The sequence below is a fragment of the Dendronephthya gigantea genome, unplaced genomic scaffold (assembly GCF_004324835.1).
Source record: "Dendronephthya gigantea isolate DGI-Jeju-01 unplaced genomic scaffold, DenGig_1.0 000004F, whole genome shotgun sequence".
Classification (NCBI taxonomy): Eukaryota; Metazoa; Cnidaria; class Anthozoa; order Malacalcyonacea; family Nephtheidae; genus Dendronephthya; species Dendronephthya gigantea.
The window spans coordinates 3,956,948-3,978,303 of record NW_021163014.1 but is presented as its reverse complement, the minus strand read 5'-3'; the positions used below and the strand labels follow the sequence as shown (position 1 = coordinate 3,978,303).

At 35.6% G+C, this 21,356-nt stretch overlaps 1 protein-coding gene across 1 annotated transcript in view; it reads left to right on the top strand.

Moving 5' to 3' along the window:
• Positions 1-21,356, top strand: part of LOC114515592 (cubilin-like) — a 36,345-nt gene that overhangs the window by 3,720 nt on the left and 11,269 nt on the right. The window contains exons 6-17 of the mRNA XM_028534882.1: positions 591-736; positions 1,240-1,435; positions 2,147-2,298; positions 3,471-3,654; positions 4,744-4,895; positions 5,541-5,724; positions 8,052-8,203; positions 9,746-9,929; positions 10,153-10,304; positions 10,965-11,148; positions 11,376-11,521; positions 12,201-12,384. Coding sequence (XP_028390683.1) covers positions 591-736; positions 1,240-1,435; positions 2,147-2,298; positions 3,471-3,654; positions 4,744-4,895; positions 5,541-5,724; positions 8,052-8,203; positions 9,746-9,929; positions 10,153-10,304; positions 10,965-11,148; positions 11,376-11,521; positions 12,201-12,384 — 2,016 coding nt within the window. The remainder of the gene's footprint in view (positions 1-590; positions 737-1,239; positions 1,436-2,146; positions 2,299-3,470; positions 3,655-4,743; positions 4,896-5,540; positions 5,725-8,051; positions 8,204-9,745; positions 9,930-10,152; positions 10,305-10,964; positions 11,149-11,375; positions 11,522-12,200; positions 12,385-21,356) is intronic.

The following is a 21,356-nucleotide window of genomic DNA, read 5'->3' as shown; positions in this document are numbered from 1 at the left end:
ACTTTTAAGAGCATATAAATTTTATCAGTATGCATGATGATGTCTGTTAGCGATCGTACTATTTATTGAGTAAGATTTTGTGTAGAAACAGAGTCTCAGAGGTGAAGCCAACACTAGTGCACTAATCTGCATTACAAAACAAAATGGTTACTTTTAGCAGTTTTCTCGTGTCATGCATATTAGTGCACTAGTGTTGGCTCCACCCCTTCAGAGTCTCCTGGTACGTAACTACCCCTTGAACAAAGTACCGAACTCTGTTTCAGCTGTTGTATGTTATTACCATTTTTTTGTTAGGGATGTGCCTTGCATAGGCTATTGTAGACCTGTTTGCACTTTTCTTTTGGGTGATATTTTTGTTGTGTTCTAAACCTTCCAATATTATAATGTTAAAGTTAATATTGTCCTCATTAAACAATTCGATTTTTTGTCGGAAGAATATTTGGACCACAAATCCTTCCATTCCAAAAATTTCGCTAAGCCCCCCAATATCAGTGAAAGCAAAGGTAATCCCCGTACCCTCTAATACACGTTGCTCTCCCTTGTTCATTGCTACAATAACAGCTCTCATTGGGATTGATACTTCCTTGCAGATCAATGCGGACAAAGTCACCTTTATTCTCCTGGTACACTAAAAAGTCCCCTTTATCCCAATCTATACCCCAACAACGTTGACTGCAAATGGATTGTTTCAAGTAACAACGATAAACACATTCTTCTGCAGTTCTCATATTTCTCGGTAGGTCATGTATACCGTGTTCAATTATTGATCTTCACATATATTAATTAATATTTAATAATTAGTCGAGGTGTCTACACAATTAATAATAATCAGCACAATGTCATAAAAAATTATAATGGCTTCAAATTCTTATTTGAAATACAACAAAAGAAAGCTATAGTCATTGACCAATGACTTGATAGTAATCTTGTAATGTTGCAAAGTTCGAAAATACAACACAGGCTTCCCGGCTGAGACAGTGAATCTTGACCAATCACCTCGAAATTTATACTAAAACACAATAGACTTCGAATTCAGCCGAAAGGCTTGTGCTGTATTTTCGAACATTGCAACAACATGGCTCTGCCATAGAGTTGCCTGATCACGGGAAAAATTATTTAGCGAGTCGGAGAAGCAGTAAAGCCTGATTTGGCAAAAGGGCTACATTCTAATCTGCCTCAGTGTGAGAAAACAATGGATTACACTTTATGTTTTTATTAAATAAATTGCTTCACTTTTAGCTGGAAAGAAGTTCCGGTTGTGTGTATGATTATTTGGAGGTGTATGACGGTGATTCTGTGAATTCAACAAGACTCGGGCGATATTGTGGCGAACAATTACCGGAAAATCTGAGATCTTCCAGCTCAAATTTTTTTATCGTATTTCACACGGACGGTAGTGATCGAAGATATGGCTTTCTTTTTAGTTACACCGAAGGTAATTTATGTTAAATCTTTAATAACGTATTTATAGTTTGTAAATCTTATATCAAGCCTTGCCGTCGTTTGTGCATTTTGCCCTTTCAACTAAAAGTAATGTTAATTAATGATAAGGAACATTAAGCAATACTAGAACAGGCATGATGTATTCCTTTCAGTTCTGTTCTTTCTTTCACTCGTCACAGGTGTTCTTGTTTGTGTCGACACTCCGACTCATTGCTTTAAAAAAATGTTTTGTCAAAGTTCGTTAAGCGAATATGTAACTTATTGTTTCGCTAATGCAATGGTAGGCAACTGAGTCGTATAACTCGTTCCATACCCTAATAGCGTAAACATATACATGAGCAATTTGTGTGAAGTCGCTGTGAAAATTGAAAGAGCGATAAAGGAATGTTATGTTCAAATATAATGTGACGCTTATGTTCAAATGTAATTCCTGCGGATATAAGATATAAATACAAACCAGGTTTCTGAGAAGGAACTTTGAAAAACAGGAGATAATTATTTCGAAACTGACGCTCTTATTGCTCACAAGGGTGAAGGGACATCAATGGTCGAAAATCAAACAAGTAAATCTCAGTTTTTCCTCAACAGCAGCTGGCTTAAAATTGACAAAAGTAGCTACCACGAGAACGTGGAGTTTATTCTCATTTTTTCTTCAAGTTTCATTCCTACATATTCAAAGAAATTTTATTTACGTTTAATTTAGTTGGAGTTTCATGCGGCAACTCTCACCTTTACACTCCTGGTACGCTTGAAAGTCCTGGATATCCCAATTTATACCCCAACGACATTGATTGTGAATGGACGATTTCTAGCACTCACAGAAGACCAATTCTCCTCCAATTTTCGAATTTCTGGGTAGGTTACGCGTTGTTTTAAAACTGATTTGTATTATGTTTAATTATTTCTTCGATATATTGCTTCTAATACGATATTCAGTTTTTGTAATACATTCTTAACGAAACTGATATAGTGTAATGAGACATAAACATAATAAGCTTTAATTAAAAGGGAGCGAGAAAGAAAGTGATCTGAATGAAAGATTGCATTTCATGCATTTATGACCGAAGAACGGGGGGGGGCTATTCATTTCTGAGACACGTAGATTAGTATTAGTGTTATGATGGAGTTAAAGAGCACTACGATCAGTGGCGTAACTATAGAACGATAATTGGGGGCTGAATATTCAAATATTAGAGACCTTTAGCTTGACGTTTACGGCCAACGCCAAACCGCTAACAAAGTTTGTGTTTTAACTTCACTATATCTTTAAGTGTGCGGCAATTTCGCTAAATTACAAACATTCCTCATAAAACTTGTGATGTTCAGCAGTAATGTAAGAAAGCAATAGGCTATTTCTGATGTATTTAGAAAAGCAGCTAATTCAGCTTTGTTATGTTCAACGTTCGCCGTATAAAATTTAATACTTGATGGCTGAGGGTGTATGCAGTCGTTCAAGCATTATATTTTATACGGCGAACGTGTAACATATACGGGAAAGCTGAATTTGCTGCTTTTCTAAATACATCAGAAGGAGCCTATTGCTTTCTTACATTACTGCTGAACATCACAAACTTTATGTTGAACGTTTGTGATTTCGCGAAATACTAAAAGATAGTGAAGTTAAAACACAAACTTTGTTAGCCGTTTAGTGTTTGCCGTAAACGTCAATCTAAAGGTCTAAAGGTCTCTATTCATTTCTCCCCTACGGATTTCTTTTGTAAGTGCAATGGCTCACAATGGAAATCCGTTGGGAAATACTGACATTCATCCCACCTATTATCGTTCTAGTTCACCCGTAGACCTACAATGTGAGCAAAACGTACTTTTTAGGTGATTCCTAAATTTAGTGACTCTTATTTATTTTCGATGTCTATAGATAGGAGATTGGGCAAGAAACAATATCCTCAATAGTTACATGTCCGCATTTTCTTTTCATGTTTTCCGGTTTTTATTAACCTAAGGGAACACAAACAGGTAATATTTCCACCCAACAATTGAACGCATTAGCTTTGCTTCACTTTTTATAGTTGGAAAGAAGATATGATTTTTTAAACATTTATGACGGTGACTCGGCGGATGCCAGAAGACTGGGGAGATATGATGGAGATGAGTTGCCAGGAAATCTGCAATCATCCGGCTCCAATATTTTCATCACATTTCACACGGATGGTAGTGGGCAAAGACGCGGGTTTGTTTTTAACTATACCGAAGGTAATTTAAGTGAATTTTTTAATAACGTATTTATACTTATAGTTTGTAACTCTAATATATATATATATATATATATATATATATATATATATATATATATATTAATATACACCCATTTGCGAAAACGTTGGCCGCAGATAGATAGATAGATAGATACTCGAAATCTAATTAGAATTGCATATGTTGTGTAATATGATTGAAATCCCATGCAAATGTAATCATATGCAATTCTAATTAGACTTCGAGCATCTATCTATCTATCTATCTGCGGCCAACGTTTTTGCAAATGGGTGTATATATATATATATATATATATATATATATATATATATAATATATAATATATATAATATATATATATAATATATATATATATATATATAAAACACAAACACAAACAAATCAACAAAATATAATCATAAAATTGTATTTCATCGCTACACTGTGTTTCACGTACTAGTTTTAGTACGATCCTCAGGCGATAACTCCTGAGGATCCTTAGTTATCGCCTGAGGATCGTACTAAAACTAGTACGTGAAACACAGTGTAGCGATGAAATACAATTTTATGATTATATTTTGTTGATTTGTTTGTGTTTTTGCTCTACTATTTACTTGTATTGAGCACTCTGGTTTACTACGCACAAATCCAAGATTATATATATATATATATATATATATATATATATATATATATATATATATATATATATATATATATATATATATATATATATGAAATCGATGTGAAAATTGAAAGAGCGATAAAGGAATGTTATGTTCAAATGTAATGTGACGCTATGTTCAAATGTAATTCCTGCGGATACAAGATATAATTACAAACCAGGTTTCTGAGAAGGAACTTTGACAAACAGGAGATAATTATTTCGAAACTGATGCTCTTATTGCTCACAAGGGTGAAGGGACATCAATTGTCGAAAATCAAAGAAGTAAATCTCAGTTTTTCCTCAACAGCAGCTGGCTTAAAATTGACAAAAGTAGCTACCACGAGAACGTGGAATTTATTCTCATTTTTTCTTCAAGTTTCATTCCTACATATTCAAAGAAATTTTATTTACGTTTAATTTAGTTGGAGTTTCATGTGGCAATTCTCACCTTTACACTCCTGGTACGCTTAAAAGTCCTGGATATCCCAATTTTCACCCCAACGACATTGATTGTGAATGGACGATTTCTAGCACTCACAGAAGACCAATTCTCCTCCAGTTTTCGAATTTCTCGGTAGGTTACCTTACGCTTTGTTTTAAGACTGATTTCTATTGCTCTTTGCTCCTTCTAGATGTTAAGAGGATAAAAGTAAAAAGGGATAGGGGGGGGGGAGGGATAGAAGTGAGCTGAATGAAAGATAGCGTTTCATTTATGACGGAAGAACACGAGGGGATTAAACTATTCTTTTCTGAGAGAAAAAAATAATTGCCAGAGCTAGTTTCTCTGTTATAGTATTAGTGTTATGGTGGAAATGAACTGCACAATACAATCTGAACAAAACTTACCTTGAGCAGACTCCCTAAAGTTTTACTTGCGATGTATATACATTAGAAGCACGTAAATATTGAGGACTGGAAAAAAACAGCTTCTTTTTTTCTATAGATAACGGAAAAAGAGCCCTTTTTCGATTGAACTTATGCTGCTAAGCATTTCGTAATCATTCTTTCAGTGTTTGGTACTGGCTTTTATTCACCTGAGCGAAGACAATATTTTTCTGACGACGTCAAAATTATTTTTTTCTCTATAGGGCACTATGCATAACCAGATGTGTATTTTATGCTAAAAAGTGTATAGGATCGATCTCTTACAGTGCATTGTACTTCGTGTTGAATTTTTGTTCTTTATTGTATAATTAATCAAAATTGCTTTACTTTTTAGTTGGAAAGTGGATTTGATTTTTTGTACATTTATGATGGTGATTCAGCGGATGCAAGAAGACTTAGGAGATATGATGGAGATCAGTTGCCTGGAAATCTGCAATCTTCCGGCCCCAATATTTTCATCGTATTTCACACGGACGGTAGTGGGCAAAGAAGCGGATTTGTTTTTAATTATACCGAAGGTAATTAATTTATGTGAATCGTTTAATAACGTAATAATTCTTATAGTTTGTAGACTATCTGAAGGCACACATCGCCTTGCCGACGTGTGTGTCATTTTCTCCCTGTCAATTAAAGAAATGTTAATCAGATTAATCCATAGTTAAGAGATAATCGAAGCGTAATGTTGGGTCAAAAAAAAAAGAAACAATGTAAGAGTTTGGGATTATAGGCCATGTATGGGTGATCACCGTATAACTCGTTTTATATCTCATTTCATATTTTGTTTGTAATGTCAAACAGATAAAAAAGAATTCGGATATAACTGCGGGAAATTGATGAAGGCTGAGGTGTGTCTTTTTGCTTACAGAGATAAAACAGACCTCATTTTATAAAAATCTTTCATTTATGATTATACAGCAGCCTAAGACCATACTACCTTTTAAACAATTTTAGAAGACGCATGATGTATTTTTTTCAGTAATGTTTTTTCTTTCACTCGTCATTAGCATAGTTAGTCTGTGTCGCCACTTCAACTCAATGCTAAAAAATGTTTTGTCAAAGTCCGTTTAGTGAGTATCCAATTTATTGTTTTGGTAAATCAATGATAGCAAAGATGCATAACTCGTTCCGGACTCTAATAGCGTAATTAAACACACGTGACCAATTTGTGTGATGTTGCTGTCAGAATACAAAAAGCGGTCTAGGAATCCAGCGCTTATGTTCAAACGTGATTCCTATCAGGCGCGGATCTAGACCGTATCGAACGTGGCTCGAGCCACGGTCAGATTTTCCCATCCAGAATTTCCCATCTGCAATCTAATATTCACACATTATTTAGAAGTACATATTAATTCTTTGAATCACACCAAAATTAAGGAAATATATGTCTAAAACAAATAATTTGAGTAATATCTTTCGTAATCGTTGTCATATTATTACCAATTCCTGCTAAAAGTTCATATTACGATTGTTCAGTTAACACTGAACTATAATATTCGCCGAAAGCTTGCCGAATTGTGCCGAGTATGTTCGGAAGCTAGTCGTGCATTCGAAGCTGCGATCACAGCAACTAGTTGACACGGTCAGCGTGCAGATTATTGCGCAATTGTTACTAAATATAGTAACGCTCGGACACGGTGCAGTGTAGCAAACCAATCACAGGGCAAGCTTTTGCCACGTGAGCCACGGTGCGACACGGGGCGACACGGTGCGACACGGTGGCCTGTTTTTGATTGCGCAATAAACATGATAAACAATAAAGTTCGACACTTCTCGACTTCGAACTCGGATATAGTTTATACATAACACGTTAAATTGGTCTGTTCGCTGCATCCTGGCTGATTCAGGCTGAATCGAATGCATTAATACATGAATCCGTCGAAATTTCTCAAAAGCAAATCTAAGCGAGCATATTTCAGGGGAAATATCGCTCTTCAGGCTACAACATGATGGAATTATTACTAAAGACAGGCTTCGCTCGCTCGCGTTTACAATCGCAACGACAATTTTTAAACTGCTATTTCCCAAGAGACAAATACTGAAAATCTTTAGCCAATGTCCTTGTAAGGTAAGACTTTTAGGTTTTAAATCGAACTATGGGCGCTCTCCTTTATACGGAAAAACGGCCAGACCGGTTCTGTTGTATTTCGGTAGTCGGTACAGACAAAAGTATATCATTATTTACATCTGCCTAACACGGGAAATGCAGTTTCACCGCTATATTCTTAACGAAATACTCTATTTCAATTTAAAATATGACCGGTCTGACCTTTTTGGCCGCTTAATGGAAAGCGCCCTATGATACAAATTTGCATTTACGCTGTGAATAATTTGTGTATGCAAATTTCACGTTATGTTGAGTGTGAATGAAATATCCGTAAATACCTTACCAAAAATTTTGGAAATGGTTTTGTGGTTTTATGAAAGTACAGGGATTTACAATATTCGCTTTTAAACGTTCCCTGAAGAATATTGTAGAACCAAAGCTCAGAAAATATTTGTTTCGGAGGGTCCATAGCCCCTTCGCCATACGCCCCCACCCCCCCCCCCCCCGACCGGAAAATTTCTAGTCCAATATGACACGGTCAGATTTTCGGCTGGATCCGCGCCTGCCTATAAATAACGAACAAGGTTTCTGAGAAGTAACTTTGATAAAAAGGAGATATATCTAAAGTGACTCTCTTATTGCTCACGAGGGACATCAATTGTCGAAAATGAAACAAAGGAAATCGCAGCTTCTCTCCAAAATTGACCAAAATTCGACGACAACGTGGGGTGTAATCTCATTTTTCTTCAAGTTTCATTTTTACACGATCAAATAATTTGTATTAATTTACATTTAATTTAGGTCCAGTTTCATGCGGAGACTCTCACCTTTACACTCCTGGTACGCTTAAAAGTCCTGGATATCCCAATTTATACCCGAACAACATGGATTGTGAATGGACAATTTCTAGCACTAACGGAAAACTGATTCTCCTCCAGTTTTCGAATTTCTCGGTAGGTTACCTCTTGCGTGGTTTTAAAACTGATTTGTATTGCGCTTTGTTCTTTTTAAAAGGTAAGAGAGTGAAAGTAAAAGGGGGAGAATAGAAGTGATCTTAATGAAAGATAACATTTCATTTATTTATGAACGAAGAATAGGAGCGAACTGGACTATCCATTTCTGACGCACAATAATTACAAGAGCTAAATTCTCTGTGATAGTATTATAGTGTTATGCTGCATGGATATATATACCGCACTATACGATTTGCACAAAACTTTTCTTAAAGGTTGCTTCCAGAAGTTTTACTTGCGATGTACAGTGCTGATAAAAGTATTCAAACACCGTTTGTATAGACCTCATAAAAGTGCTCATATCTACTTTAAAATACAAGCAATTTGTGTGGAAATTTTGCAAGTGACAGAACGAGTTTTTCGCACTGCTCCTCAGTTATTTTAATTTACTATTTTAAGCCTAAAGTACATTTTTAATCAAACAAGTGCCATTTATTACTTTTTATAAGGTTTACTTGGGAGATTGTTTGTGAGATATCGATGATGAGTATAGTAAGGTGTTCGTATTTTTAAATAAAGATCGAAAAATGTCAGTTATTGTGCGTATAGTTTTCAAAACATTCACAACAATAAATTTTATTTTCATTCATTTCTATGTTATGAAGGATGTATTTCGAGTAAGTTCTATTAATATTAGTCAATATCTGCAATTTATTTTTAGAACACCAAAAGACCCAAGTTGTCAGGTTTTTAATATTTAATGATTTAATTGCTCATCAAAGAATTTATTAATCTAAAAACTGTTTGTTGCGCTAAAAGACCGGATTATTTTCAAAATAACATGGAACATTTTCGAATGGAATCACAATGAGACAGTTCTAGAAATCATGTTAATACGAATATAATTGAGTTTTGAAAATGCAGGGGTATATGCCATATCTTTGTTCACAAATGTACTTGGAGTAACCAATTAATTCCTAAAACTGCTGGGGACGGCATAATATCACACTCTATATATAATACAAAAAAAGGTCATTCAAATAGGTTCGGTTTTAATATGTGTATGTCGATGTTTCTTATAGAATTAGTTAAAGGTCCAAAAGAGGTCTTCGAATACTTTTTATCGTTACTGTATACAGATAGCAAGCATGAAAGATATTGAGAATTGGAAAAAAACAGCTTCCTTTCTTAGAATAAATGTCGGCAAAAAGTGCCCGTTTTTTTATTCATTCCCATATCTTTGCACGTATGTTGCTAAACATTTCGTAAGCTTTCTTTTCGTATTTTCTATTGGCTTTTATTAACATCAGGAAAGAAAAACAGGAAATATTTTCCTCTGCTTTCCTTTTTTTAATGAGCTGACGACGACACGAACATGTAAAGATGCCGATGTCATCAAAATATTTTTTTCTATAAGGCATTATACCCTGAAGTGCGCTATATTTTGCTAATAAGTGTCGAATCTCTTTCATCGCCTTGAATTTGGTGTTAAATTTTCTTTTTTATTGTATGGCACGCTCGAAAATACTTTACTTTTTATAGTTGGAAAGTCGATATGATTTTTTGTACATTTATGACGGTGATTCAGCGAATGCAACAAGACTGGGGAGATATGATGGAGATCTGTTGCCAGAAAATCTGCAATCATCCGGCTCCAATCTTTTCATCGTATTTCAGACAGACGGTAGTGAGCGAAGAAGCGGATTTGTTTTTAATTATACCGAAGGTAATTTACGTGAAATCCTTTAGTAAGGTAATTATGATTATAGTTTGCAGACCATTATGAAGTCACATTATCATTATAACTCATTTTATATCCTATTTCATATTTCAAATAATGGCAAGCTTGAAATTGACCAAAACTCGACGAGAACGTGGGGTTTAATCTCATTTTTCATTCAAGTCTCATTTTTACATCCTCGAAGAAATTGTACTTACGTTTAATTTAGTTCCAGGTTCATGCGGCGACTCTCACCTTTACACTCCTGGTACGCTTAAAAGTCCTGGATATCCCAATTTATACCCCAACGACATGGATTGTCAATGGACGATTTCTAGCACTCACGGAAAACCGATTCTCGTCCAGTTTTCGAATTTCTCGGTAGGAATATTCAGTTTCTGTAATATATGGATTATCAGCTGGACTGTTTTAATGAGACAAATAGCATATTAAAAGGGTTGAAAAAAAAAACAGGGGGAGGGGAAAGGAAAATTAAAAGTATTGTTATAGTGAAGATAAAAAGCTCCAAAATGTGCAAAAAACGTATCTTTAGTATGGCGCTGTACAGTTATTGAATCTTACTTACAATGTATATAGCTAAGAAACACGACAAAGATTAGGGCTTGGACAAAAAAAGTCTCTTTTCATAATTAGATGTTTGCAAAAAAAGTGCCTGTTTTTCTATTATATCCCATATCTTTACACGTATGCTGCTAAACATTTTGTAAGCTTTCCTTTATTGTATTTTTTTGCTTTTATTAACTTCAGGAAAGACAAACAGGAGATATTTTCCCCCAGCAATTGCACGTATTTTTTCCAAGAGAGATTTCTTGGTTTTCGCCATGAGCGCTTTCTTTAATGGTTGGTTCACCACGACGACACGAACATGCAAATATGTCAATATCGTCCAAACATTTTTTTCTCTACAGAGCACTATACACAGAAGTGCGCTAGATGCTAATTAGGATCTCTTAACGTGTATTGTACTTTCTGGTTTTGATCTTTATTTTGTGGCTTACTTGATATTGCTTCACTTTATAGCTGGAAAGTCGTTTTGATTTTTTGTACATTTATGACGGTGATTCGGCGGGTGCAAGAAGACTGGGGAGATATGATGGAGATCAATTGCCAGGAAATCTGGAATCATCCGGCTCCAATGTTTTCATCGTATTTCAAACCGACGGTGGTGGGCAAAGAAGCGGATTTGTTTTTAATTATACTGAAGGTAATATATGTGAAATCGTTTAGTAATGTAATTATAATTATAGTTTGCAGACGATTACGAAGACACATTATCATTATAACTTACTGTATATCACCGTTGATATTTGTTTGTAATATCAAATAATAGCAAGCCTAAAATTCACAAGTACGATGAGAACGTGGAGTTTAATCTCATGTTTCAGTTTTACATCCTCGAAGAATTTGTATTTACGTTTAATATTATTGCAGTTTCATGCGGCAACTCTCACCTTTACACTCCTGGTACGCTCAAAAGTCCTGGTTATCCCAATTTATACCCGAACAACATGGATTGTGAATGGACAATTTCTAGCACTAACGGAAAACCGATTCTCCTCCAGTTTTCGCATTTTTCGGTAGGAATATTCAGTTTCTGTAATATTTAGATTATTATCTGGTTTGTTATAATTAGACATATAATGCATCATAAAAGACAATAAAGAACAATAATGGAGGAAAAAACAATAAAGGAGGAGGAGGGGAGAGGAATAGTATTGTTATGGCAAAGATAACGAGCTCCAAGATGTGCAAAAAACGTATATTAAAGATGGCGCTATACAGTTATTGATTCTTACTACCAATGCATATAGCTAAGAAGCACAAAAAATAAGCTTAGAGATTGGACAAAAATGTCTCCTTTTATGGTTAGATGTATGCAGAAAGTGCCCGTTTTTTAATTTTATGCCATATCTTTACACGTACGTATGCTGCTGAACATTTTGTAAGCTTTCTTTTATTGAGTTTTTTTGCATTTACTAACCCCATGGAAGACAAGGAGGAGTTTTTCCCCCCGCAATTGCACGCATTTTTTCGGAGAGAAATTTATTGGTTTTCGTAATGAGCGATTTCTTTAATTGTTGGTTCACCACGACGACAAGAACATGCAAAGATGCCAATGTCGTCCAAACATTTTTTCTCTTTGGAGCACTATACACAAAATTTCGCTATATGTTAATTAGGATCTCCTCCAGTGTATTGTACTTTGTATTTTTGTTCTTTAATGTGTGGCTTACTTTATATTGCTTCACTTTATAGTTGGAAATTGGTTCTGATTTTTTGTATATTTATGACGGTGATTCGGCGAGTGCAAGAAGTCTGGGGAGATATGATGGAGATCTGTTGCCAGGAAATCTGCAATCATCCGGCTCCAATGTTTTCATCGTATTTCAGACAGACGGTAGTGAGCGAAGAAGCGGATTTGTTTTTAATTATACTGAAGGTAAGTTGCGGATTTCTTCATTATATACGGTCATTATATACTTATAATTTATGTAGTATATGAAGGCACATCATGTCACTTCAACAGATATAAAATGGGTTTGGGCAGAGTATGTACTGAAGTAATGAAATTCCTTCATGATGGTACTGTCCTCGTAGTACACGCACGAAATATTTTCTCCTTCAACCCAGTCCCTAAATTTTTAATAATTCTTTTAAAATAGTATAATCTATTGTACTTTTTTTTAAAATTTATGCACTCTGATTGGGTTACTGAAAGTGTAAACAAGCTTGCTGATTGGTCAAAAACGAAATCCCTCTTTGTTTATAGCATTCTTTCATTGCAGAATGCGGGGAAAATCACCTGCATGTATGCTCCTGGCATACATAAAAGTCCCCTTTTTTTAAACCTATACCCCAACAACGTAGACTACAATTCGACAATTTCAAGCAGGAATGAGTCATCATTATAAAATGGTGAATGTATGATATTTTTAAATTGTAGCAGAGAGAACATGACTGCCCTCGCGTGCCCACGCAGAAAGGGGCAATGCAATATAGGGATGGTAAAATGACTTTAGATCTAGGAAATTATTGTGGCGGGACATCTTTTCTGCCGATATATGGAGCTTATCTTAATAAAACAAACGGAAGGATGAAAGTTCCTTATATGTGACCTTCCACGGGAAAACGTACGTTAACGCTATTTCGTTCGTTCAAAAATATCGTTCGTTATCCGTTCGTTTGCCGTTCAAACGCTTCAAGCGTTCGTTGAAACGATTTTTGAGATCGTTCATCGTTCGAAATTGCCCGTTCGAACGCTTGGCAAAAAACGTTTGAAAATTGGTCCAAAAGCGTTCAACCGTTTGACTTACCGTTCGTTGAAACGTTTGCCGGAATTTCGTTCAATCGCATTGGATTTGGTTCAACATATTAGATTAAACATTTGCAATGTTACAACTTTGCAGAAAAAGCGCAGAATGTGCTACACAGAAATACTCCCAGAAACGTATCCAGTTCCTTAGTAGAAGGCTTGTAAAGGAAATAGTGGGGTTATATCATTTTAGCCCAATCGAATGCTATTTTGTGCGCTTCGTGTTATTGTTTATGCTTAGCGTCATGCAGACATGAAGGCTATTAATATTCAGTGCATGCAATTATTTCATTAGCGGCAAATTTCACGTCGTAAGCTTTCTTTCAAAAATTTATCGTTTTTTGAAATTTCGGTAATGCACTAAATGGTTAGAATTTCTGCTTTACTATACTTCTGTAGCTTCCATAAGCCAAATTTCACCGCGCGCACAAACAACGTCGCAAGCCATATATATTACAGCATTACGAGCCATAATATGCCTTAGCAAGGTGCTAATTAAGTTGCCATAATTGTCGGAAGTCTCTAAATGTATGTAAACAGACAAAAACAGATTTTAAAATGAATGAGATTTTGCGGTTACATATTAATATCGTACTTTGAACCATGTGTATTCAGCTAATTTATTTACATCTGATAAACTTATAATTGGGCCTCCGTACTGATTAAAATCTATTCAAAATTGAGGACCGGCATCCTAGGACGGACATTTCAGCTTGAAATTCGTTGTCTTTAATGCAGTCTGACATAGCTACAAATTATACAACAATTGAAATACCCTAGCTAATATTTGAAGACATAAATACAGTGACCTAACGCGCGTTCGGTAGGGTTACGACGAGAACTAAGGGATCCCCATTTATTGGGGGCAAGGATAGATAACGAAACATCATAGTTAAGCAAAACGTGATTTATGACAGACAGGGAATTAAGGGACCCCGCAGTACCAAGTATACCTCAAGACCCCATCTTCCGTTCGTTACGCCACTGCATGAATATCATAGCAATTAAATATTACGTGCATCTAGTCTAAAACGGGAGCCGGAGCAACAAGATCTTCAGTGCCCTGCTTACAAAATTGTCTTATTTCCTTAAAAAAGGTATCTTTTGTCTCCCCAGATCTAAGCCATCTGGCTCGATCGTTGCTGGCATGTTGAAAGGTGGCAATTGGGTAGCATATTTTAATAAATTGAATTTCTTCTCAACTGAATTCACAAACTCTTTTGTAAGCAACAATTCCCGGTTGGTCAAAAGCAAAACGGAAATGGTGATACGTTGTAATGTTTGGATCTTTTTGAAGTACTTACCCAAAAATGTCGACCAGTCATAAACCGGGACGATAACTTTGCCATCGTGGCTTCCCACAAGCTGGGCTTTATTTAGTCCAATTGAGCTTGACAGATCAACCAGTGAACCAAACTCGTATATTGAGGACACATAAGAATTTCTAAATGCTTTTTTCAACAAGCCGAAACCACGATCGGGACTGAACTTTGTGTGACCAGCAAGGAGAAACGAATAGATAATTGTGCTGTGGAGCTTGTTTATAACTCTCCAGGCAAGTACCACAAAAAGAAATTGTTTTTATTTTGCCCACCACAATTGTCCGCGTGAAAATGTACATCAGTCTCTCCAAAGCCGTGATGCTCCAAGAAATAATGTAGGTAGCTAATGGTTGGATTGGCTCCTTTTCCAACTGACACAGCCTCGTATATTAAAAAATTTATTTGGCGGGGAACAGCTTCACATGTTACACCGAAAATCCCGCATTTTCTAGGTGTCTTGAAATAGATGGGGCCAGGTTGCATCGGATTACTCGGTATGTGGACTTGCTGAGCATAGTCAAACGAATAGTGCATTTTCGTTCTAAGAGAGCATGGATATCGAGACTCGGTAAAGTCAAAGTTTTGATCAAACGACGTCAAACTTTCTTCTGCTTCGTTGCAGGATTTTCGATAACATTCTCGCTCTGCTTTAGCTCTATCCAGATGTTCTTGGTGCAGTTTGACACAAGCTGATTTTTCCTCTTCAGATAAATTAATTGATCTCTGAGCTTTGTAGTGTTCTCTTGACAAAACTGCGCACAAATCTGTCATGGGTTTGGCCACAATGATGTCAGGCAGGGTCTCTTTCCAAAGGTCGGCAAATTTCGAATAAGATACCGAAGCCTTCCCTGTAATTTCGCAGCTTTCCTTATAACATCTCCATACGCTAATTTTGCTTTCACAGGATGGTAGCAGTTTGATGTCGTCATTTTTGTAGCCAGGTATTCTACCGGGCAACAATACCCCATTTTCCTCGGCATAATTCGAAATAAATGTCTTTATATCTGATATAGTCGAATAGATATTGTGTTACTTGGCAATCTCTTCTTGTTTCCATGGGTTCTAGGGTAAATGCCGAAGGTATCATAGTGTTCTTTGAGTGAACGAAAACGAGTATCGCTTATGCCATAGAACCGCAGGAACATTTTCTTGCATATCGGTATCGATTTATACGTAAAACAGCATCGGGGGCTTCTAATTCGTTTTTCACCAACTTTTTCAGTATACTCGTGTGTCGAGGCTTGTATGTTTGCCAAAATTACTAAGTCAAGTTCCTTCTCTACTCAATTCCAAGCAATTATTAAGGTTGGAAAGCAATGTTCTTTTTGAAAAAGATTTGGAACAAGGATTTCCAGTTTGACCACCGGTGCAACCGCAGCCAACTTCGAGAAATGATTGTACGCTTTCTTCTAAACTCTCCTGGTTTTCAGTTTCTTGTCCCTCGCTCATAGCTATTTGAAACTAGTGATAAAAAAATTGACTTATAAACTAAGAGCCTCCCATGGAGAGGATGACCTTTGATCAAGATGTAACTTTGATCAAGACTGATGTAACTTTGATCAAGATGTAAATTGGAGTAACTTGCGTAGTGAACCACTATGACAATTGACAATTTCTCGCGCAATTGCGCTACACATAGGAAAATTTTAGATGAAGAAGACCTATAAACGGAACATCAAACTTGTAGTTTTAGTATAGACCTACATTTTCTGCACAATATATTGTGACAGTTTATAATTTATTACATGCAATGACAAATAACCTTAATTGTTTCCCTTTTCACAACTTAAATGATTGATCGATGCATGACTAATCGAATATGTTAGTTGAATTTTATGCTAGCAATTAATATAATCATATATGCGCACACATTTTTAAACATTAGTACCATAAATTCTGTTGCACCTGGGTTTCAGTTGACGAAGCATATCTGCAACTTGTAATAGAACATCAGACTTGCAGTTAAATTGTACATTTTCTGCACAATATATTGTGACAGTTTATAGTACATGCAATGACAAATAAATGTCATTGTTTCCCTTTTTCACATTTAAATGATTGATCGATTCACAACTAATCGAATGTTAGTTGAATTTTATGCTAGCAATTAATATAATTCATATATGCGCACACATTTTTAATCATTAGTACCATAAATTCTGTTGCACCTGGGTTTCAGTTGACGAAGCATATCTGCAACTTGTAATAGAACATCAGGGCCGGTTGTTCGAAAGGCGTTTAGCTTAAACGGTGGATAAGCCAAAGTTTAAAATTACTCTCATGCATCTTGTGAATGACTAAATCTGCATCTTATGCATTAAATGTGTACTTCCATTGACAATTAAACTATTTACATCGAAATATTTCAGCTCAGTTGTTCAATAAATATACAGTTTTGCTTTCCATTTTGAACTTATCCACCGTTTAAGCTAAACGCCTTTCGAACAACTGTCCCCAGACTTGCAGTTAAATTTGTACATTTTCTGCACAATATATTGTGACAGTTTATAGTACATGCAATGACAAATAACCTTAATTGTTTCCCTTTTTCACAACTTAAATGATTGATCGATGCATGACTAATCGAATATGTTAGTTGAATTTTATGCTAGCAATTAATATAATTCATATATGCGCACACAGTTGACGAAGCATATCTGCAACTTGTAATAGAACATCAGACTTGCAGTTAAATTTGTACATTTTCTGCACACTATATTGTGATAGTTTATATTACATGTAATGACAAATAAATGTAATTGTTTCCCTTTTTCACAATTTAAATGATTGATCGATTCATAACTAATCGAATGTTCGTTGAATTTTATGCTAGCAATTAATACAATTCATATATGCCCACACATTTTTAATCACCAGTACTATAAATTCTATTGCACCTGGGTTTCAGTCGACAAAAATATCTGCAAAGTGTAATAGAACATCAGACTTGCACTTAAATTTGTACATATTCTCCACAATATATTGTGACAGTTTTTATTACATGCAATGACAAATGAATGTCATTGCTTGTTTCCTTTCTTCACACATCATATATATATATAGTCGCTGTTCAGTGAAGATAAAACGATTTGACTTGTTACATAATATAATATATTGTATTATACCGTATCATTGCATTCTTATGACGATGGCGCAAAGCGAAGATATAACGATAATTTGGAAAACAAACTGCAAGTGGAGAGATACTGATTATGTTGTTAAAAGAAAGGATGTACGACCGATATGTGGAAAGGACGCGAAGGCATGTGCGCTGTTAAAACCAGGAGATTCGGTAAAGGTCAAATATGGCGCACGTTGGTATAACGCAGAAATTATCCAAATAGGAAATATCGGCATTAGTAATGAAGGCGGGATATGATACTTGCTTGATCTCATTCAATAAATTTCAAGAGTTGTATTTATATGTGATATCATATGCCCTTTTTCTATTTTTGTGTCAGTTGTTGATGCGATAGATGTTCAGTCATGGTGGTGAAAATAATGATCACTACGAACAGTTTGTGGCTGAACAAAGAAAGAGAGAAAGAGGATGGGAAGTAACGCGTGAGGAAAGGAGGGCAAAATTACAAAAGAAACTGGCAAAGGAATCTGAGGCTTTAACAACGCATGTTGACGAGTTTCATAACAATGCGGCAGTCGTTGCTGTTGACCAGACAAAGGTATATGCATTATATGTTAAGTATATTAATGCACGCATGCCCAAAACAGAACATTACCAAAATTCTGTTTATCCACAAACGTATAGATTGTTCTTTCATATTCAAGTCTCATGCATGCATTCGAATATAATTTACATGAATGCATGCGTATTAAACAAGCGTGTATTAATAACAAAATTTTATGCAGATTAGGATAAAAGACATAGCAGACATAAAATGAAAGTATTATATAGACGATTAATGTTACCAAAATCATTATCAATCATTTCTATCTTTTCAGATGATTGAGATTGAGGAAATAAAATGCATTTTAAAAGAAAATTTTCTGAGGATAGATAAACGTCTGGAGTCATTGGAAAAACTCGCCAAATCTTCGGAGAATGTAAGTGCCATTTTTTATAACTCAGAGCAATATATATAGCTCAATTAGACGATATGGATCAAATCTTAATCTTAACTTTGTTTTAGACAATAGAAGAAATGCGCATTTCGTTGCAAAGTTTTCTGCCCGGGACAAATCAGCGTTTTGAGAGGCCTGAGCTTTTGGAACCTTCTGCTCATTCAACTGAAAAGGTTAGTTGCATCATGATCAGTGTTCGGCAGGAAATTAAAGCCCCGTTTACACTACGCGCGATATGGCACGGATAAAAGTTCCGGCCGTGCCACGTTTACAAGTTCTTGCATGGACTATACACTATAGGTATAGTCCAAGCACGGATAAAATGGTATGGGTGCCAGTTTTATCCGTGCCGTACCAAATATCGCGCGTAGTATACGCGGCAAGATTTTACTCGAGAACTCGTGCCAAATATCTTTTACTGTATACTTTATATTTAGTATGCAATAATTAAAACTCTTATATAGTTGGGTAAACAATGAAGTAAATCTAGATAACTATTAAACTGGTATGCTACATTGCAATGATGGCCTACCGCAATGAAATTTGAACGAGATATTTAGACCTCACACAAATATCTATATATTTATATAGGAATTCAGTAGCCCATTTAATAATTCCTCGACATCGTTTCTCGAAGACACGTCATCGACCGTGAATTCATCAGGCGATCATGAGCAATTTCAGCTATCAACGATAGACATAGATGTTTTGAAGCGCTTGATCGATGACGCCGATGTTCATCCGGTCGAGGGCGATCAAGATAAAGCCACAAACAGTTCGCAACTTTCACCAAAGTCAGATGCACCAAGCACAAGTCAAGTATTGTCTGATGATATTATACGAAAATTTGTCACACCGAGCAAGAATATCAAAAAAATTAGCGAGGCGTTAGAAAAGATCCCAGAGCCACGAAAGTGTGCATTGAAATTGCTACCTTTTTTTTTCTCCGACCGTGAGCTAAGTGAATCCAACACTGATGGGACGCATGGTAAACCACCACTCGATCCAGTTAAATTGAATTCATTGAAAGGTGTGTTGTCGAATTAAATGTAAATGACTAATGTATACTCAAATGACAAATATTAAAACCCTCTTGCGAACCATTCAAAATCCAGCAACGGCAGGACTCTATATATCGATACTATACCTACTGTTAATAATTTGAATTACACGTTCTCATATCGATAAAAATCTTGTTTTTCTTTTACAGTATTGTTATTCATGCGCTTTATCATGAAGAGTAAATACGACGAGGAACTTGTTTGGAAAGCGGTGAAGACAGCCATAAACAATAAATGCCGGGCAAATAAGTTTTATAAAAAGAGACTTGATCTGGCATAAATATAACTCATATATGCATTGTAAATATTTATTTAGATTCTTAATTCACAAAAAATTGCTTTATATATATTGATATATATGGACATTTCAGCACAATTCACTTCACATGTATATTTTGGTTGTAATTTGATTTCTCTTGATTAGCTCCTCGAATCGGAAACGTGGAACGCGGAAAAAGCTCAAATCGTACAAATGATAGAGACTTTATGAAAGTAATGAACCTTTATGAATGATGTTCATTGTTTGACATTGTTTATTATAATAAAAAAACACCAGTGTCGCACAATGAACATCATAATATTGCTCAGGGAAATTTAGCATATAGGCTTTGTTAATGCACAAAATATCATCTGGTCAACATAATTAGAGCCGTGGCCCGTGTGACAAATATAACAAACCAGAAATTGTAATCTATATTATACCATTTAAGTTTTGTTGATATTAAACTAGCATAAACCATCAAAGACGCCGTCTACAAATTCCGTGTTTTGTGAGATTGAGTTTAGCGCTATGTTTTAACCAAGTGCGTGCAAACCCAAGGGCAAGTTGCCAAGTTAACGCGTACAAACATTTAAGTTTGACCTCTCGGACATTTCGCTTATATATTTTCGCTATATTTCATCAGAAAACGAACATTAGAATTTATCTTGCTTGGACAACATATCAGCTGCTTGGGCAACAGGAAAATATTCACTAATTCTGATTTGGGCTCTTTTATTAGGAAAGTACATCCCGGATATTAAATTGCAATCATGCATGGTCATTGCACCTTGAAGGCTGAAGCCTGCCAGCTAGAGCGGCAAAATGAACAAATTTGAAATGGCGCCTATGAACTGTTTATGCGTATATGAGCGCGCGGGTAAAGATCTTGAACAGTAATTTCGCGAAGACTAAATCAAATATTTGCTGGATATTAACATCTATCGGGAAGTCAAGGCGTTTTAACACGTGCATATAAAGGTATGAAGTATGAACACTATACGAAACATTAGCTATAATATAAGGCTATTCATGACTGGGCATACTTTATTAGGCGCGCTTGCAATTATTTCCTCCCAGCATTGAAATCCGGCTTATCGATGAAATCATCAACAGAATTCGTATTACGGTTGGCTCGATTTAAAGTTTTTTTTCCTTGAGTGTGTTTGCTTGGCTAAACTGTAGCTCTCTATTGATCCATGCATATATCGAAATATGACACGCATTCGAAGTAAGATTTCATATAGATGATCATGCAATTGTATATAACAAGGCGTTCTCAATTGCATTTTATGTATATATGCTAACGCGAGTAAAATGGAGTCGGATATAAATGCACACTGCAATATAACCCTTTAGATTACTTGTCTTGGCCGG